At 36.4% G+C, this 17,747-nt stretch overlaps 1 protein-coding gene across 2 annotated transcripts in view; it reads left to right on the plus strand.

Moving 5' to 3' along the window:
* LOC131154248 (nuclear pore complex protein GP210) overlaps positions 1-16,804 on the plus strand; it is a 138,831-nt gene extending 122,027 nt beyond the window's left edge. For both annotated transcript variants that reach the window (XM_058106901.1, XM_058106902.1), the window contains 8 exons: positions 2,295-2,402; positions 2,544-2,685; positions 13,839-13,922; positions 14,007-14,223; positions 14,533-14,587; positions 15,771-15,862; positions 16,038-16,098; positions 16,321-16,804. In XM_058106901.1, coding sequence (XP_057962884.1) covers positions 2,295-2,402; positions 2,544-2,685; positions 13,839-13,922; positions 14,007-14,223; positions 14,533-14,587; positions 15,771-15,862; positions 16,038-16,098; positions 16,321-16,676 — 1,115 coding nt within the window. In that variant the 3' untranslated portion in view covers positions 16,677-16,804. The remainder of the gene's footprint in view (positions 1-2,294; positions 2,403-2,543; positions 2,686-13,838; positions 13,923-14,006; positions 14,224-14,532; positions 14,588-15,770; positions 15,863-16,037; positions 16,099-16,320) is intronic.
* Positions 16,805-17,747: the final 943 nt, after the last annotated feature.

A 17,747-nucleotide genomic window follows, 5' to 3' on the forward strand; every position in this document is an offset into this window, starting at 1 on the left:
ATTCTTGCAGATATTTGATGTGATATTTCTTCTCTATGGAAGGTGTTTGGGAGACTAAATTTATTTGTTTTCCACTTTGTCATGTGACCATGATTGTTCATTCTCCATTAACATTTCAGCATGGCTTTAAAAATCAGTGCATAACAGCCATTGCTTAACAGTATCAGTGGCTTCCCAGACCATTACAAGGTGATTTCTCGAAGGTGGTCCAATTCATAACCTTAATGGCCGTTATGGTATTGTAACAGTCCGTTACAGTCCATTCATGTACTGTAACAGCTGTTACGGACTGTTACTGTACCTTACAGTTGGTATGAACTGTTGTAGGCTGTTACAGGCTGTTATGGGTTGTTACAATCATGGTCTTAAATTTCCATGAACTTGTCGAAATTTCCATCATTTCCAGTTTCCGTGACCCTCCAAATCGAAACAGCAGTTGATTTTCGTGTTGCATAATTTCCATCGAAATCTCAACGAATCATCCAAAATTGATCGAAATCTCAAAATTTTTGCAAAACTTGTCGAAATTTGGGCTATGCAATGAAATTTCCTGGAAATTCAAATGAGTGATTTAGGAGTGAAGTAAAATTTCTCCCTTAAATTATTTATTTATTTTTTTCCAAACAAAAGATTATTACAAGTGCTTTTGAAATTTTATGAAAAATAAACCTACAACATTTTATTTAACCTTTCATGTCTAAATTATTATAATTTGTATAATAAATAATATTTAAATGACTTATGCATTTCATTTGTATTAACTGATTCACTAAATATGTTTAATGTACATTATCTTACAAATATGTTTGATGCACATATTATATTACAACTTCTTCACCTCATACACAACATAGATGTATTTACTTGTAATATATTAATCCTAAAACTTGTATTATTATGCCTATTAATCATTTCTAAAGCTTCATAAAAGAATTCCATGCTTTACTGCTGATTTCCACTATTTTCCCAAATCGAAATCAAAATTGACATCGAAATCGAAATTTCCGTCGAAATTTCCTAATTTTTGGAGCTTTGAAATTTGTGTCGAAATCAAAATTTAAGACATTGGTTACAATGCCATATTGACTATGACCGGCTAAAATTGGTTTTTGAGTCCCTTGCATTTTTCCTTTCTTTCCCCTTTATTGAAGCTTAGAAACTCAGTTTTAAGTTGGTTTTTTCAGTTAGTGAATTTTTTTTATTTAAAAAATTCATTTTTGGGTGTATTTTCCTTGACATTTAGTATGTGTTTTTCTAATGACTACCGTTCAAATAAACCCAAAATTTTCTTTCTTTAAATTACATATATTTGTACTCTAAGTTCGTTCAATTTTATTTTATTTTATTTTTTATACTTTTTCTTGCGCCTAGTGGAAAGACTAAAATAGTATGCATTTTTGTTCTTGTTTAACATATAACCATTCTATATTTTATTTTTTGGATAAAAAAAATTCCATTAAGGTCTAAAAAAGTACAAAATATGGCATTCTATATTATATATTTCTTTATATTTATGATTTCCTAGTTTGAATTTCACTTAAAATGAATAAAGTAGTGAAAAGCAGAAAATCCATGCTGCTTCTCACCAAAACCAACTAAATCAGACAAGTCAAAATCAAATAATTGTAGTATATGTTATATTTAAATTGATTAAAATTTACTAAAAATCATTTCATCATTATTATGTAGGATTCTAGGATAAAAGACATTTGAATCAATATGTTTTTATGAAGCTCGCTAATGCAAAAAATGAATTCATGAATGGCGGCTGTTAACAGTTACGTAACAGCTGCGACAGTTGTGTTATGCTGTGACAATTACAATTACATGGGCCATTACCATTATTTAAAAGCCATGCATTTCAGTCAGGATACTAGTTCATAAATTGAATAAATCATATAAATTCTCTCACCTTGGGCTTATTTGGGGCTTCAATACTTTACTCCATGTATCTAGCCTAACATTGTGCATTAAATATATTTCATTGCGACTTCAGCATGGTATATGGCTTTGTATCAGGAGGAAGGGATGCATGTCCTTCTCTTTGTTGTCTAGAATGTACATCTGCCATGCTTATCCTGCGAGGACACACAATGCATCTGCTGTATCATTCCTAAATTGTGTCTCCAGCATAGGATTTTATGTAATTAGCATGTAGGACGTCAATATTTTCTTTTCCATGTGTTAATATGAATTTATGTGCCATATATCAGTCTTTATATTTTTCAGGATGGTGAGCAGTTGCAATATTTCTAACATATGGTTTGTACTTATTTCTTTACTTTATATGGTAGGATTGAATGATGAAGTATTTGGCCCGTGGCTGAGTGCAAATGAAAGTGTCATTTATGTGGAAACACAATCTGGAAAAGCACATGCAGTAGGGGAAGGTACAACTCAAGGTACTGAATGATTCACACTGTTCTATCTGTATATTAACTGGGATGTGCATTGAACCTCTTATGTGTCCCATAATATTGCTTGAACACTATGGTATCATGTTTCATTATTGATCTTTTTGACTTTTTTTTATGCATGAACAGTACTCTTTGAAGGTTCAAATTTGAAACTGCAAACTGCAGTCACAGTTATCAAGGGAAGTATTATTTCTGTTGATGCTCCTAAAGAGGCCTTAACAAATGTTCCGTTCCCTCTAAAAGGATATTACTTCTCTGTAAAGTTCAGGTTTGTAGCTTAGCTTGCTTTTTACTAGCACCAATTAGGAAGTAGGAGCATATTTGTATATATTGTTCAGAACCTCAAATAAACCTAGTTTTCTTCAAAATCAATTCAAATTACTATTAATTTGGCTAGAGTTATTGATGCCAAGTAAAAGAGGTTGGAACATATTTTTTATATTTATAATCTGGAGAATTTTGGTTCTGTCATATGCTTTGTAGCTTTGTATTGTATTAATATTTAAGCATTAACTAATGCTAAGATAGGCATCTCTAGACTGACTTTAGTGCTTCCTTTTGTTTCCTATTTCATCCAAGACTTTACTATCTGGAATATCTTTTCCCATTTTAGTTGTGTAATGAATTGGATTTTACATTTTGATTGGGCAATTTCAAACCTAATGCCCTCTTTCTTCTCCCCTATCTTCCTCTCTTGTCTCTCTCTGTTCCCTCCCCCTTTTGTCCTTCCTTTTCCTCCAATCTTCCTGTCTTTTTTTCTTCCTCTTTTCTAATTTTCACTCTGTTCTACATCAGTTATATTCAAGAGAAGCTTTCTGAAAATTTTGTGGAAATAGAAGTTGCTATTGGTAATTGAGACTAGATAGTTTTGGGCTTTGCTAAGAAATATCTTGGGTTTTTCTAATCGAGATTAGATAGTCTTGGACAAGTTGCCTCAACTACCTGATGTTCATATGAATACATATAATTTATACTGAATGGATCAGTAGAGCATAATGCATGGTAATATGCTAAATTTTTTGCATCTAACATTAGTGTTTTGGTAGCTGGCGAAACAAGAGGGGTTAGTTGGGTGACTTCTAAATTTAAAACCTATATCACATGATATATCAACTGGAAATTAAATTGCAAGTACGCACCTTTGAAATATTGCAGTAGCTGGAGAGCTGTTGGAATGGGGTTGGAAGTCCTTGATATTGCTAACCCCAACCTTCTTGGGGATCAAAGCAGCAAATCTTGAACCAGTTTGTCCACAAGTTTGCCTGACTGGACAGCAAAGGTCTTGATAACATTTAAGGATGTCCCAACTGTGCACTTGTTTTTCTAGTTGATTTGATCAGCCTTTGGTCTCCAAGAGGCTGACTTAGTGTAAAGGTCCCCATTACAAATGCCTTTTTAACAGTTCCTTCTTCCAGATCTCCCAATCAATTTCCACCAGATTAGTGGATTTGAATCTTTTGCTGATGGTTGCTGTTTGGTGGAACTTTGTTTTTGGTCTCCTTGGCTTTAGAGTTTTGTCTCCAAGCAACCTCTTCCATGTTAATAATCTTGGACAGGGTCTGCCTAGCCAAAAAATAAAATAAAAATCTTGGACAGGATCTTCCTAAGATCTTTTTTCGTATTGTCTTCAAGTGATAGGCCTTGAGCTACCTCCTTTTCAACAATCCCTTTGAGGTCCAAGTGGATAGCTTCTTTCTTTGAATGAATTTTTTTGAAGGTATTTTTATTCTGAAAATTTTGGGCCTTTGACAGTTTTCATTTTCCAAAGAAAACCAAAAAGAAATTCAGCTTATTGTAAAGTTTTGCAAGATTTGTAAATAAATAAATAATAAATAATAAAAAATGAAAGAGTTTTGGCACTCTTCACTAGTGGAAAATAGTTTTATTTTTCATTTCCAATTTTTCAAACAACTGCAAAAATGCCACCTGGTTTTTTAATTTTCTAAATTTATATGGAACGTTGGAAATTATTTAATATTTTTTTTTTTTCTAAATTTCTGATTTCTTGTTATTCTAAAAAACTGTGAAAAAGTTCTGTTTTTGTAATTATTTGGAAATCTAGAAATGAAAAATGAAAATTTTTTCCCCAACTAAGCAAATTAATTTTCTGCCTTTTTCTAATAAAAATAAATAATAAATGATGATGTCTTAATTGGAGAAGAAGACATAAAAAAGAAGTGGCCGAGATACTTTGAGAAGTTGTTTAGTGGAAACCAAAATGAAAGATTGAACTTGGAAGTGAGTCAAGTGACAAATGAAGAGAAGAATAAAAATAGAAGATTTATTCGCAAAATTAGAGTCCTTGGAGTTGAGATGACATTCGATGAAAAGTGGTAAATCTATAGGACCAGATAAAATACTGATTAAAGTTTGGAAATGTTTAGTGGATAAAAGGAATTGTTTGGTTAACTAATGTATTCAAAACTATTATAAAAATCAAGAAGATGCCAGAAGAATAGAGGAAAAGTAAATTAGTACCTATGTAAAAAAAAAAAAAAAAGGCGATATTCAAAACTGTAGTAATTATTGTGGAATTAAGATTATGAGTCATATGATGAAATTATGGGAAAGGGTGATTCAACATAGAATAAGATTAGAAATAAAGATTTCAGAAAATCAATTTGGTTTTATGCCTGGGAGATCAACAATAGAAGGTATTTATCTTTTAAGAAGTTTAATGGAAAGTTTAGGGAAAAGAAGAGGGACTTGCATATGATTTTTATTGACTTAGAGAAAGCTTATGATAGAGTACCTAGGGAAGTTCTCTGGTGGGTCTTAGAAAAGAAGGGAGTTTGTAGTAGATATACGGAGGTCATTAGGGATATGTATGATAGAGTAATGACTAGCATTAGGACTATAGGAGGTGAATTTAGAGAACTTTCAATCACAATAGGTGTACATCAAGGTTTTACTTTGACTCCTTATGTTTTAGCTTTAATAATTGATGAACAAACTAAGAATATCTGAAATGAGATCCCTTGGTGTATGTTATTTGCAGATGATATCATGTTGATTGATGATTGAAGGATTTTTTAGAAGAAGAATAACCATTCTAATTAAATTTCAAGAGACACGATTACAAGATAAATAGTAGAGGAAGGCCACCAAATTAGGAAGGCCACAAAATCAGCAAATCAAATCACCACAAGATCAGCAAATCAAATCAGCAGACCTCTAGGCTAGAAAACAGGAAACTGAAACTATTAGAAATTGAAATAGTAATTATGGATTTAAAAAAATAGAATTTCCTAATTTATTCCCTAGAAATCTGACACCCCCCCTCAAGTTGGAGCGTAGATATCTATCATGCCCAGCTTGCTTACGAAGAGCTCAAAACTAGGTCTGAAAAGTCCTTTGGTGAAGATATCGACTATTTGTTTAGTAGGAACACAAGGCATGCAAACAGCTCCACTATCAATCTTCTCTTTTATGAAGTGTCTGTCAATCTCTACATGCTTCATGCGGTCATGTTGTACTGTATTTTGAGCAATACTTATGGCAGTTTTGTTGTCACAATACAACTTCATTGGCATGTTCACCGGCATCCGTAGTTCTTCAAGAATTCTCTTTAGCCATAGCATCTCACAAACTTCGTTAGCCATAGCCCTATATTTTGCCTCGGCACTGCTCCTTGCAACCACATTTTGTTTCTTGCTTCACCATGTGACCATATTTCCCCAGACATAAGTACAGTATCCTGACATGGATCTCCTATCAATAATTGAGCCTGCCCAATCTGCATCAATGTATGCCTTTGTGTTCCGCTGTGTGGTCTTCTGGAAGAGCAAACCCTTGCTTGGTGTACTTTTCAAGTATCTAAGAATCTGATAAACTGCTTCAAGATGTTTCTCGTATGGTGAATGCATAAACTGGCTTACCAAACTCACAGCAAAAGCAATATCTGGCTGCTTTCCCACCAACTTTTGATACCGAGTTGTATTCACTGGATCACCTTCCTTGTCATCTCCAAGTTTCTGATTGGGATCTATTGGAGTGTTTACTGGCCTACAACCACTCATCCTAGTCGCCTTAAGGAGGCCAAGGACATACTTCCGTTGGTAGACAACAATCCCTTTCTTCGACCGAGCAACCTCCATTCCAAGGAAATACCTCAGAGATCCTAAGTCCTTGATCTCAAATGTTGATGATAGGGAAGTCTTTAATCGGTTCATCTTAAGTACATCATCTCCAGTGAGAATTATATCGTCTACATACACAATCAGTATCACTATCTTCCCATCCTATGAATGTCTTATAAACATCATATGATCACCTTGCCCTTGAGTATACCCCTGACTTTTAACAAACTGAGTGAATTTATGAAACTAGGCTCTTGGTGATTGTTTTAACCCATATAAGGACTTCTTCAGTTTACACACCTTTGTGCCAAACTTTTCACCAAATCCTAGAGGTGCATCCATGTACACTTCTTCCTCTAGTTCCCCATTAAGAAATGCATTTTTTATGTCCAACTGTTGCAGAGGCCAGTCACGATTAGCTGCAAGTGACAAAAGAACTCTTACAGGGTTTAGCTTTGCGACTAGGGCGAATGTCTCCAAGTAATCAATGTCATAGGTCTGAGTGAATCCCTTGGCGATCAATCGAGCTTTATACTGTTTTGGAGAACCATCAGATTTATATTTGACTGTAAACACCCATTTGCACCCTGCAATTGTTTTTCCTCTTGGTAGATCAACTAACTTCGACTTGCCATTCTTTTCAAGAACTTTCATGTCCTCGAAGACAATCTCTTTCCACTCAGGAACTTTCAAAGCATCTTGTACAGTATTAGGAATCTCTATACAAGACAATTGTGAGGTAAAAGCATGAAAAACAGGTGAGAGATTTTCATATGACACATAATTGGACAATGGATGTTGGGTGCAAGATCTCACACCCTTCCGGACAGCAATGGGTAGTTCAGAATCATTGAACTTGGGATTGGAACCAGACTCGGGTTCAGAACTAGAGGACTCAGAACTCGAAGATAAAATGGACTGAACATAAGGAAAAGGCTTGGTGAGGACATTACCTGGAGGGTTTACGGATTATGGACAGTGTAAAGGGTTGGAAGACCCTTTCTTTCGAGTTGTCCTCTGTCGCGAGTAGACAATTTCAAATGGTACCAACGTTGTGGTGTTTTTTCTTGTTTCTCCTTTGTTAGTCATTATAGGATCATGAACACCATGAGATGGCAATGTAGGAAGACCTATCTTTTCAGTATCTAAAAAACCCGACTCACTTTCTCCTAGTATAATAAAGCTTGGGTTTTTCAGGTTGAATAATCAAAGGGTTTTCAGGTTGATTAATCAAAGTTGGAGAGAAGGATCATGTTGTGAGTCTTCAGTTTGGAAAAAATCATGAAACACAGCTGAATCTTTGTTTTGGTTCCCCCTTGAAGATGAGGCGTAAAATAGGGACATAATTCAAAGAATGCAACATCCATGGTAACAAACTTTTTTTTGGAAATAGGTTCAAAACATTTATACCCCTTTTGAGTGGGAGCATAACCAACAAACACACATTTTGTGGCTTAGGGTTCAAGTTTTCCTTGATTATGACCATGAATATGAACAAAAGAGGTACAACCAAATATCTTTATTGGTAAAGAAGAAGATAGTCGATTTGTTGGATAAAACTTACGAAAAACATCAAAAGGTGTTTCAAAGCTTAAAACCTTATTAGGCGTTCTATTGTAGGAATGGGTAGGCTAGGTGTTGTAAGATTGATTGGATATAGGTTGCATAGCGGAATAAAATACAGCAAGCAAATTGGAATTTTGGATTTCTGTCTCGCAGCTCAGAAATAGAAATCTGTTGATGGTAGCAGTAAGAACGACTTCACCCCAAAGATTTTTAGGTACCTGTTTGGTAAAAAGCAATTCTTGAGCTACTTCCAACCAGTGTTTTTTCTTTATGCCAAACCATTTTGTTGTGGAGTGTCGACACAAGAGCTTTGATGAACAATTCCTTTTTCAAGAAAAAATTAGCCCAACATGTTTTTGAAATATTCTCGACCATTATCACTCCGCACTATTTGAATATTCTTTTGAAATTGTGTTTGTACCATGGTGTAAAATTTTTTGAAAATTGTTTCCACTATAGATTTTTCCTTTATCAAATAAACCCAACTTAATCTCATGTGATCATCAATAAAGGTCACAAACCATTTTTTGCTAGAATACGTAGATGTTCTACATAGGCCTCAGGTAGCACTATTAATCACTGTAAATGGTGTAGTTGGTTTGTAGGGTTGGGTGGAAAAGGATGCACAATGATGTTTAGCAAACTGGCAAACTTCACATTGAAAAGAAGATGGACTTTTATTCCAAGATAAATTAGGAAACAAGTATTTTATATATTGAAAATTAGGATGGCCTAACCTATAATGCCATGACATGATATCATTATCTTTGAAAACAGAAACAGAATTTAAGCAAGTACTTTTACATTGTCTACTTGAGTTAGGTCCATCGTCAAAATAATATAGTAGAAATTAGCTTGACATTGATGATCAGAGGTAATTTTACTGATGGAAAATGAATTGCAAGACAAATTTGGAACGTGGAGCACATCATGGAGAGTTAACAACGAAGTGAGTTTGATAGTTCCTATCTCGGCAATTATCGAGAGTGAACCATTTGCAATTTTGACCTTTTCATTGCCTGCACACAGACTATAGGATGAGAACAATTTCGAGCAACCAGTCATATGATCAGTTGTGCCAGAATCAATTATCCAAGAATGAACAAAATTAGGACTAACACCTAAAAACACAATAGTAAGAGAGTTACCCTTCTGTACCGAAGAACAAGACGGAGTTAAGGACAGTTTTGGCGATTGAAGCAATTTGTACAAGTGCTCTAATTGCTCCTTGGTAAAAGGGACTGCATCTGAGTTGGTAGAAGGCTCTTGAGTCTCTTCAGCAGTGGCTTGGTAGGCGTGACTGTCACGTTTGGATTTTGGCTTCCAATTTGCTGGTTTACCATGAAGCTTCCAACACGTCTCCTTTGTATGCCATCGTTTCTTACGCCCATTGAGTTTTGTAACCGTGAGATAAAGAGCTGAATTCTAGGAATAGTAATCAGCAGATACAGACTTGGGAGGATTGGGTGGAAAGGTAGGATTTCTTTGGGCGCGGGTCATCGCCAACTTAAACAACATCATCAGAAGAAAAGAACATGAGGCTCTCATACCATGAAGGAATTTTTAGAAGAAGATAACCATTCTTATTAAATTTTAAGAGACACTATTACAAGATTAATAGTAGAGTAAGACCACCAAATTAGGAAGGCCACAAAATCAGCAAATCAAATCACCACAAAATCAGCAAATCAAATCAGCAGATCTCTAGGCTAGAAAACAGGAAACTGGAACTACTAGAAACTGAAATAGTAATTTCAAATTTTGAAAAATAGAATTTCCTAATTCATTCCCTAGAAATCCGACAATGATAGTAGGAGTGGAGTGGAATCTAAGCTAGAAATTTGGAGAGCTACATTAGAGTCTAAAGGGTTCAAGATAAGTAGGAATAAGATAGAATATATGAAATGTAATTTCAGTAATCTAAGGAATAGTAATAGAGCGAAGATTAAACTTGATAATCAAGAGATTAGTAGCATTGATATATTTAGATATCTTGGATCTATTATGCAAGCTAAATGGGAAATTGAAGAAAATGTAGTACAAAGAATTAAAACAGCTTGGGTAAAGTGAAGTACATTAGGTGTGTTGTGTGATCATAGAATACCCTTAAATTTAAAAGGAAATTTTATAAGACGACTATAAGGCCAACTATGCTTTATGGTTCAGAATGTTGGGCAACTAAGAAACAACATGTACAAAACATTAGGTGTGTTGTGTGATCGTAGAATACCATTAAAATTAAAAGGAAAGTTTTATAAGACGACTATAAGGCTAGATATGCTTTATGGTTCAGAATGTTAGGCAACTAAGAAACAACATGTACAAAAAATAAAAATTGTTGAAATGCGAATGTTAAGGTAGATGAGTGGTTTAACATTAAAAGATAAAATAAGAAATGATCATATACGTAATAATTTATGCATAACACTAGTTGAAAACAAGAAAAGAGAAGGGCTTCTTAGATGGTTTGTGCATTTGAAATGCAGGCTTAGTAGAACACCTACGAGGAGGAGTGAGTTTGTTATTGTGTCTGGTATGAAAAGGGGTAGGGATAGGCCTAAAATAGCTTGTAATGAGGTAGTGAGAAAAGATTTATAAGCCCTTAATCTAATAGGGGAAAATGCTCTTGATCGGGTGAATTGGTGGAAAAAGATTCATGTAGGGAAAAAATAAAAAGTATTTTTGTAATTCTTTAAAAAACCAAAAATTTAAAATGAAAAATTGTCCATAACTAAACAATACCTTAGTTTTTCTTTGTGCCACTTTATTTGGAAGCTAGAATGATACTAGCATGGCTTTTTGCTTGGTAGGTGGACCACCACATCTTGGCTTGATTTTTGAAGCTCTCTTGCTTTAGCCTCATGGTTTCAAATTTAAAAAATGATAAGAGCCCACCTAATTCCCCTAGTGTCAAGGTGTCGAGAAGGATAGGATAATGATAGGAAGTGGGTCTTGGAAGAAGTCTTTGCCAAGACTTAAGGAAAATGCTTTTCACAATTAAAAGAAATGAGAAATCTGTTGGTCCTTGAGAGAGAAGAGGTTTATCTGTCATTGAATCAGATAAAGGAGGCTTCAACAAAGGGAGATCAATGAGGTCATTCTAGTTGATGAAATCAAGATATTCTTTGATGCTTGTATTTTCCAAATTCCTTATCTTTCACAAAGGAAAAGAACCTTATTGAAGTCACCTCCTACAACCCAAGGAATATTCCATTTGGTTATATTATTCCAAAGCTCTCTTCAAAAAGAAAGCCGAGATGGGGCTTCCCATGGGCGTAAATGCAAGTGAGGAGCCATGAAAAATTGTCAGCAAGTTGTTGCAAACAACAAATGAAAGAGAAAGATTCAGAACTGTGATACTCAATATCCAACACATCTTCCTTCCAAGCAACATGGATGCCACCAGCAGTTCCATTGGCACTTAAGAAGACCCATTCGCAATTCTTAAGTTGCAAAACAATGCTAAAAATCTGCTTATTTTCCTGAATTTAAATTACATCTCCTTTTCACTCCTTAAGAAAATTATTCACGAATGCTCTTTTTGATTTGTCATTTAAATGCCTGACATTTTAAGAGATGAGTTTCATCATCATAAATGTAACAAGTAATCTCCACTGTAAACAGCATATTCCAAGTCCAAGAAGCTTTCATTTTTGCCATAGTTAACTGAAAATTCAAGTCTTTTCAACTCCCCGGTCTCTTTCTTTTTGCTACTGTCCACCGCTTTTTTTGTGCTGGTTTTGCTATCCATCTTTTTCTCTACTTCCTCAAAAAGGCTCAGCATTTTCTTCAATCTTATGAAAGAGACACCAATAACCATGCTGACTATCTTTACTTTGTAAAGTACCCAACCGGAGTTCTGTTCCTGGAATATCTTGATGTCACTGTTCCTTATTCTCTGGTCTTCCTCAGCATTGCAACCAATTTCCAAGACCAATATGATTACCAGACTGCCATCTCCTATTTTGAAGTCGAAATTCGGAGATTGCTGCTCCAGGTTCTGTGGGCGTGGTTTTTTGTCGCAGAATGACCCCTGGGAAGTCGAGTTCCGAATAAGATTTGGTGGGCTTGTCAGTGGGACTTGCAGAAAGGATTTGGGCTGGATGGGCCAAGCAGAAGTGGTGACTGTTTGGGCTTGCCTCCTGACAAACATGGGCTCAGAGTTCAGAGGTTACCGCTTCAGGTTCTGTGGTCATGGTTGTTTGTTGCAGAATGACCCCTGGGAAGTCAATTTCTGAAGAAGATTTGGTGGCTTGTCAGTGAGACTCGCAGAAAAGGAATTGTGCTGGATGGGCCAAGTGAAAAGGGTGGAATTTTGGGCTTGCCTCCTGACAAAGAGGGGCTGAGAGATGGTGGGGCGACAGGGGTTCTAGACATCCGAAAAGGGCCAGAGGAGGGGAAATGTGAAGGCCCAAATCAAGGACAATCCTCAACTCCTTAATACTTGGTGGGGCCACAGGGATTCTAGACATCCCAAAAGGGCCAGAGGATGGGAAATGGGAAGGCCCAAATCAAGGCTACCACCTAACTCCTTAATACTTGCATAATATCATGGCCTGGTAAAGGAAAAGACCCTTTATTTTCAAATTTGAAAGGAATTGAGTAGTGCCAGCTGTTGTCCTAAGCCTTCTACAGCGCATTTGTACAAGCACGTGGGAGCAATCCCCCAACCAAACCCCCCCCCCCCCCCCCAATTGAAGGAGAGGTTTGAGCTTTCTTACTCTGAGCCTCAACTTATTTTGGCATGGCTATTGGTGATTGCAGGTTCACCGAGCTTAGGGAGGTTCAACAATGGGTGCAAGAATCAACCGACACTGTCAATGGGTGCCCTTCAAGGCCATGTGAAGGCAGAGACAAGGGCTCCAAGGAGGTTTCTTCAACTATTGGAGACCTGACAAGGATAGAAACCCCAGGGCAATGCGATTCGCTGGTTGAAATTGAAGGCCCAGCTCCTCTTCTGCAAGGTGAATCTTTTTCCACCTTTTTGAGTCAAGGCTCTCATCCTCACGAGTTGATCTTGGGAAAGGATATCAATCTTCCAAAGGAATTTTTCTCAAGCTGAAGCAAAAGGGTTTTGTTTCCTTTGTTCTTCTGAACTGTCAAATTGAAAGCACCTTACTCCAGAAATCTCTCCACAATTGGAGAAACAATTCAAATCCCTCTAATACCATGAAGATGGAAATTCTTTGAAAACTCTGGTGAGATCGACATTTTCTCCATCTAAAAGAAGGTCGAAGGATTTCCTTTCGATGAGGACAATTTTCCAGTGTTGCTTCTCATGTGAAACAAGAGAGACAAATCGCAATAAGAAAAACATTTCTTGATACTTTGATATTGGAAGTGTGCCAGTTTAGTAACATTCTCAAAGGACATGGTTTCAAATTTTTAGTTGTGTTCCCTAAATATTGGGTACATGGAGAGTTGAGAATTTCTATATATCAAGAATTGGGGTGGAGAGGTTGCGGCGGTGTCAGTTAAGTAATTTACTCATGCATCAAAAGAAAGAATTAATACAAATATTGGGTATGTGAAAAGCTAATGTTTTATATTTATCAAGTGCCATGGTGGAAAGATTACTTTTGTGTATGCAATTCATTTGCATGTATTGCTCAGTGAAACAGTTGGTGGAAAACCCTTAATGCGTGTTAGTATTAGCATTAAAATGAGCTGTTTGTGATTTTTTTTTCTTATTCTTTTATTCCAGATGTGAGAAAATATGAAAGCTTGTATTTAACAGTAGGTTGTTTATGTATTTACTTGTGTTTGATTGCAAAAGTGATGCTTATGAGAACAAATCCAAAGCTGCTGGGAATGATAAGGAAGTCTTGTATGACTGCAGGGTGGACCCACCTTATATTGGGTATGATCCTGTCTTGCTCTATTGCTCTTTATTTTTTTGTTCTTTTTAAAACTACTATATTGTTTTCCTCTTGTGGACTTTTAGGTATGCAAAACCATGGAGGGATCTGGACAGTGGTAATTCATATTGCCTCTTCTTCCCTTACTCTCCTGAGCATCTGGTACATTCTATTCCCAGATCAAAGGACATGAGGCCAGATATATATGTTTCTCTGAATGCTGTGTTGAGAGAAGCTAACCATGTTTCTGGATCTGCCTCTGCTCTTTTCATTGGTGGATTTTCCATTTTGGAAATGGACAAGGTAACAATGATGCTATTATCTAGAAAGTAAAAGATTCGTGATTTTTAGAAATTAATACGTACCAGCTTGCATGTCTTCTTTTTTGTTCCTTTCCTTTTTTGATTTTGTTTTTGATATTCTAGATTACTTTAGCATTACTAATATCTGCATTGATTTGGGTGAAGATTTTGGATGTTCTGTTTTATGATTGTGATCAGACAATTTTCCGATAGATTTGAGTCTTCTAACCTAGTATATGGAGTGAACCAAAAGAAATTCCTACCATGTTGTGATGTTCTAGTTATCTGACAGTTACTGATTCTCTTGCAGTTGAATTTCACTCCAGATCATAACAAGAGTATCATTACTATCGTGGGAAATACAGGTAAATGGCCTGAGGGTTTTCTTCCTCTTATTATTATCTTGTTTGTGTGTGCATGTGCTTTCATATTTGCATATCTCTGAAGAGAGAGAGAAGTGCCCCATAAGAATTAATATGTTGGTCCATGTATCTAGAGGAGGCATGCCAACTGACCAAATCAATTTAATAAAAGATCATCGGGCAGCACTGATTAGTAGACAACAGCAATCATCTAACAGCCAGTGTCACTTGCAGTCCGCAGTACTGATTCAATTTGTTCATAATCCTCGACATCATCCATAGCATATCGAAGTGTAGTTGGAGTTGAGGACCAAAGACAATTTTGTGCATAAATGAAAACTTATATCATAAATGAAACTCTTATATGGAATGGGTCATGAGCATGCCTTCGGTTCCTTTTCAAAAAGCAATGGTAGAAACCGGAACTGGTAACTCACCCCGTGCTACAAGGGAAAGGAGACAGTACATGCTGGAACTTGTCTTCCACAAAAAATATGAAAATCTCAGCTGATGGATTATCTTTCTTCCAAGTATCTCTCAACCTCTTGCTTGCTGTCCTCATTCTCTTCCTGGTGGAAATGACTGCTAAATTAACATCAAATAGCAATTCACTATCCAGTCATTAATCTCCAATTTCTCTGGTTGAGACAGGACTTTCTTGTGTGGATGGGATTGTATCATCCACAACCCTCGTCAAAAAAATGTTTTTGTTTTGTTTTTTTTTTCTTTATGTTTACTTATTTTTTCTTTTTTGAATCCTTAGTTTCACTCTTTGGTACCCACAAACATTAAGTTGAAAGTAGGTCCTACTCAAGAGTTATTTGATGAATACCTGTACAGTTCAGCTATTTTGTTTTTCTTAAATAAATTGGTGGATTCGAGAATGTTTCCAGAAAGCATGATCCGGTGCGCTTTGTTAAGTTTCCTGCTGTAAGTTCATTAGTAACAGAATTAGGTGCACCGTGTTTTTGTCCCACTAACAATTGTTGTTATTTCATTGCCTTTGGGTGGTAAGTGTAGTCACCATCACCCAATCCCTGATAATCCCCTCACAGAATCTCTACCACACACTGCTCACTGTCCTATCATCAGTATTGCTTTGCATACATGTATCTTGCTTGCCTCTTCTGTTGGTAAATGTAATCATGAACTTCTATGTGATTTGACTCTTTTATTCTCTTCATAGATGTTGAAATCTTCTGGCATAACCGGGATATGATAATGATTACCCTCATTCACAAAGAGGATTTTGGGGTTGGCAGTCGTGCACAATTTGAGGTTAGTGTGCCATGTTTACAAAATCGAGCATTTGTAGACTACTTTGACAGAATCAGTTCCTCGTAAAATACAGGGAAAAAAAATGAAATCATTTCAATATTATGTGAAATATGACAAATTCCAAACTCAATCTCTCATCCCCACTGATCCTCGTTTTTCTGGCTGGTGTGATCAGGTGAAGGTACTTGGAAGCAAGAGATTCAATGACACAGTAATCATGATGCTCCCAGCCAATGGTGAGCCAAGTTTAATGATTCTTCCAATAATACACTTATCATCAATGATACGAGGAAATCTGTGTTGTGGGGCCACCCACCCCACCCACTTAAAAAAAAAAAAAAAAAAAATGCTCTCTAAAACATAACTAAATAAATAAATAAGCTTTATATCAGCAGGCAGGCAGGGGGAATAGTTAATGAGGAAGAGACCAGTGACATGGTAATGGCAATATTTTGCAGGTCAGAAAGTTGTATTGGACGTCAACTATGAACCTGGACAAAGAGACGCACCAGCAACTAGTGTTAATACAACTCTATGGGCAGGTGTACTCGGCTGTTTGGCATTGTTGATTTTAACGGTGGCCATCTTCATATGCATTCTGGACAGACCTGATAGAAGTCAGCCATCCATCCCTCCTGCTACTCCAAGTTTCACCTCTCCTGCAACAGCCAACTCTGGCAGCTCTGCTATTTCTAATGAACGGTCTCCTCGAACACCTCAGCCATTTGTAGATTATGTGAGGAGAACAATTGATGAAACTCCACACTATAGGCGGGAAGGCAGGAGGAGGTTTAATCCACAGAATACCTTCTAGATTTATCATGCCATCTTGTATAACTCACTCACTCTCCTTTCTCTGGGATTTTGTTTTGAAGCCAGCAATTTGCCCATAATTTTTTTAAATGTATTATATGTATAATTAAGATTGATTAGTTACTCTAACCATGCTTTTTTTTTTTGGGCCCCCGCAGGGGGGGGGGGGGGGAATTTAGGATTGCAGCCGAGTTGAAATGCTTGTGGGAGTCCATAAATGATTTGGTAAATTATGTTTTGATAATCAATTTGAACTACACAGAAGCCAGAGAGGATCATGCTGGCGATGCATTTGCAACATTGGGCTCATGTTCCACAGCTGATGCATGTTGATAACACATTGCTGTGGATTTCAGGTAATGAATTCTCGTCTGCACTGTTTACGCCCTCTTTAAGAATCTCTCTTAGTTGCAGCCCATTGAATTGCTATACCACGAATTTTAGAAAATTGGAAGGGTATATTGGATCTGGGATTTGGGAATTCACCTGTTTTGAATCTTATACATGGGATAATCCTTTTTATCAGGATCATGGTTCTGCTTGGGGAAGACCTAGGGATATAAATTGAGCTTTAATAGCTGTTCTTTTTTCCTCTGTTCATCACTCATCCCTGTGATTTTTCTCTCCCTGTCCTTTCTTTCCCATTCATATGCGTATTCAAGGGATTGTACTGGTCCCTAGTACACGTTGCAAACCGTTGGGATCAAGAATAAGAGCTATGACAAATTGGGTTGACCTGTTCTGGGTACTTGCTTTGACGATACTTGAGGTTACTTGTGCTTGCTTTTTCCTCCTCGTATTAGGGCTTGGAGTGTCATCCATCTCCATAGAATGCCTATGCCTTATGGTCTTTAGAGCTTGAACCATAAGTTATTTGTCCATTTTGCAATTGTTTTAATAGCTTTACATTTACAACTAATGCGTGCAGATGTTTTTTGATATGCCGCTTGTGGCCGTAGAACTATTCCCAAAATGTTCCATGAAACACACATCTGCGAATTGTAAGATGCTGTAAATTCTAATTTTCATCTATGTGAAATCCCACGAAGCTGTGCGCCGTATTTTTTTAAGC

The sequence above is a fragment of the Malania oleifera genome, chromosome 4 (genome assembly GCF_029873635.1).
Source record: "Malania oleifera isolate guangnan ecotype guangnan chromosome 4, ASM2987363v1, whole genome shotgun sequence".
Lineage (NCBI taxonomy): Eukaryota > Viridiplantae > Streptophyta > Magnoliopsida > Santalales > Ximeniaceae > Malania > Malania oleifera.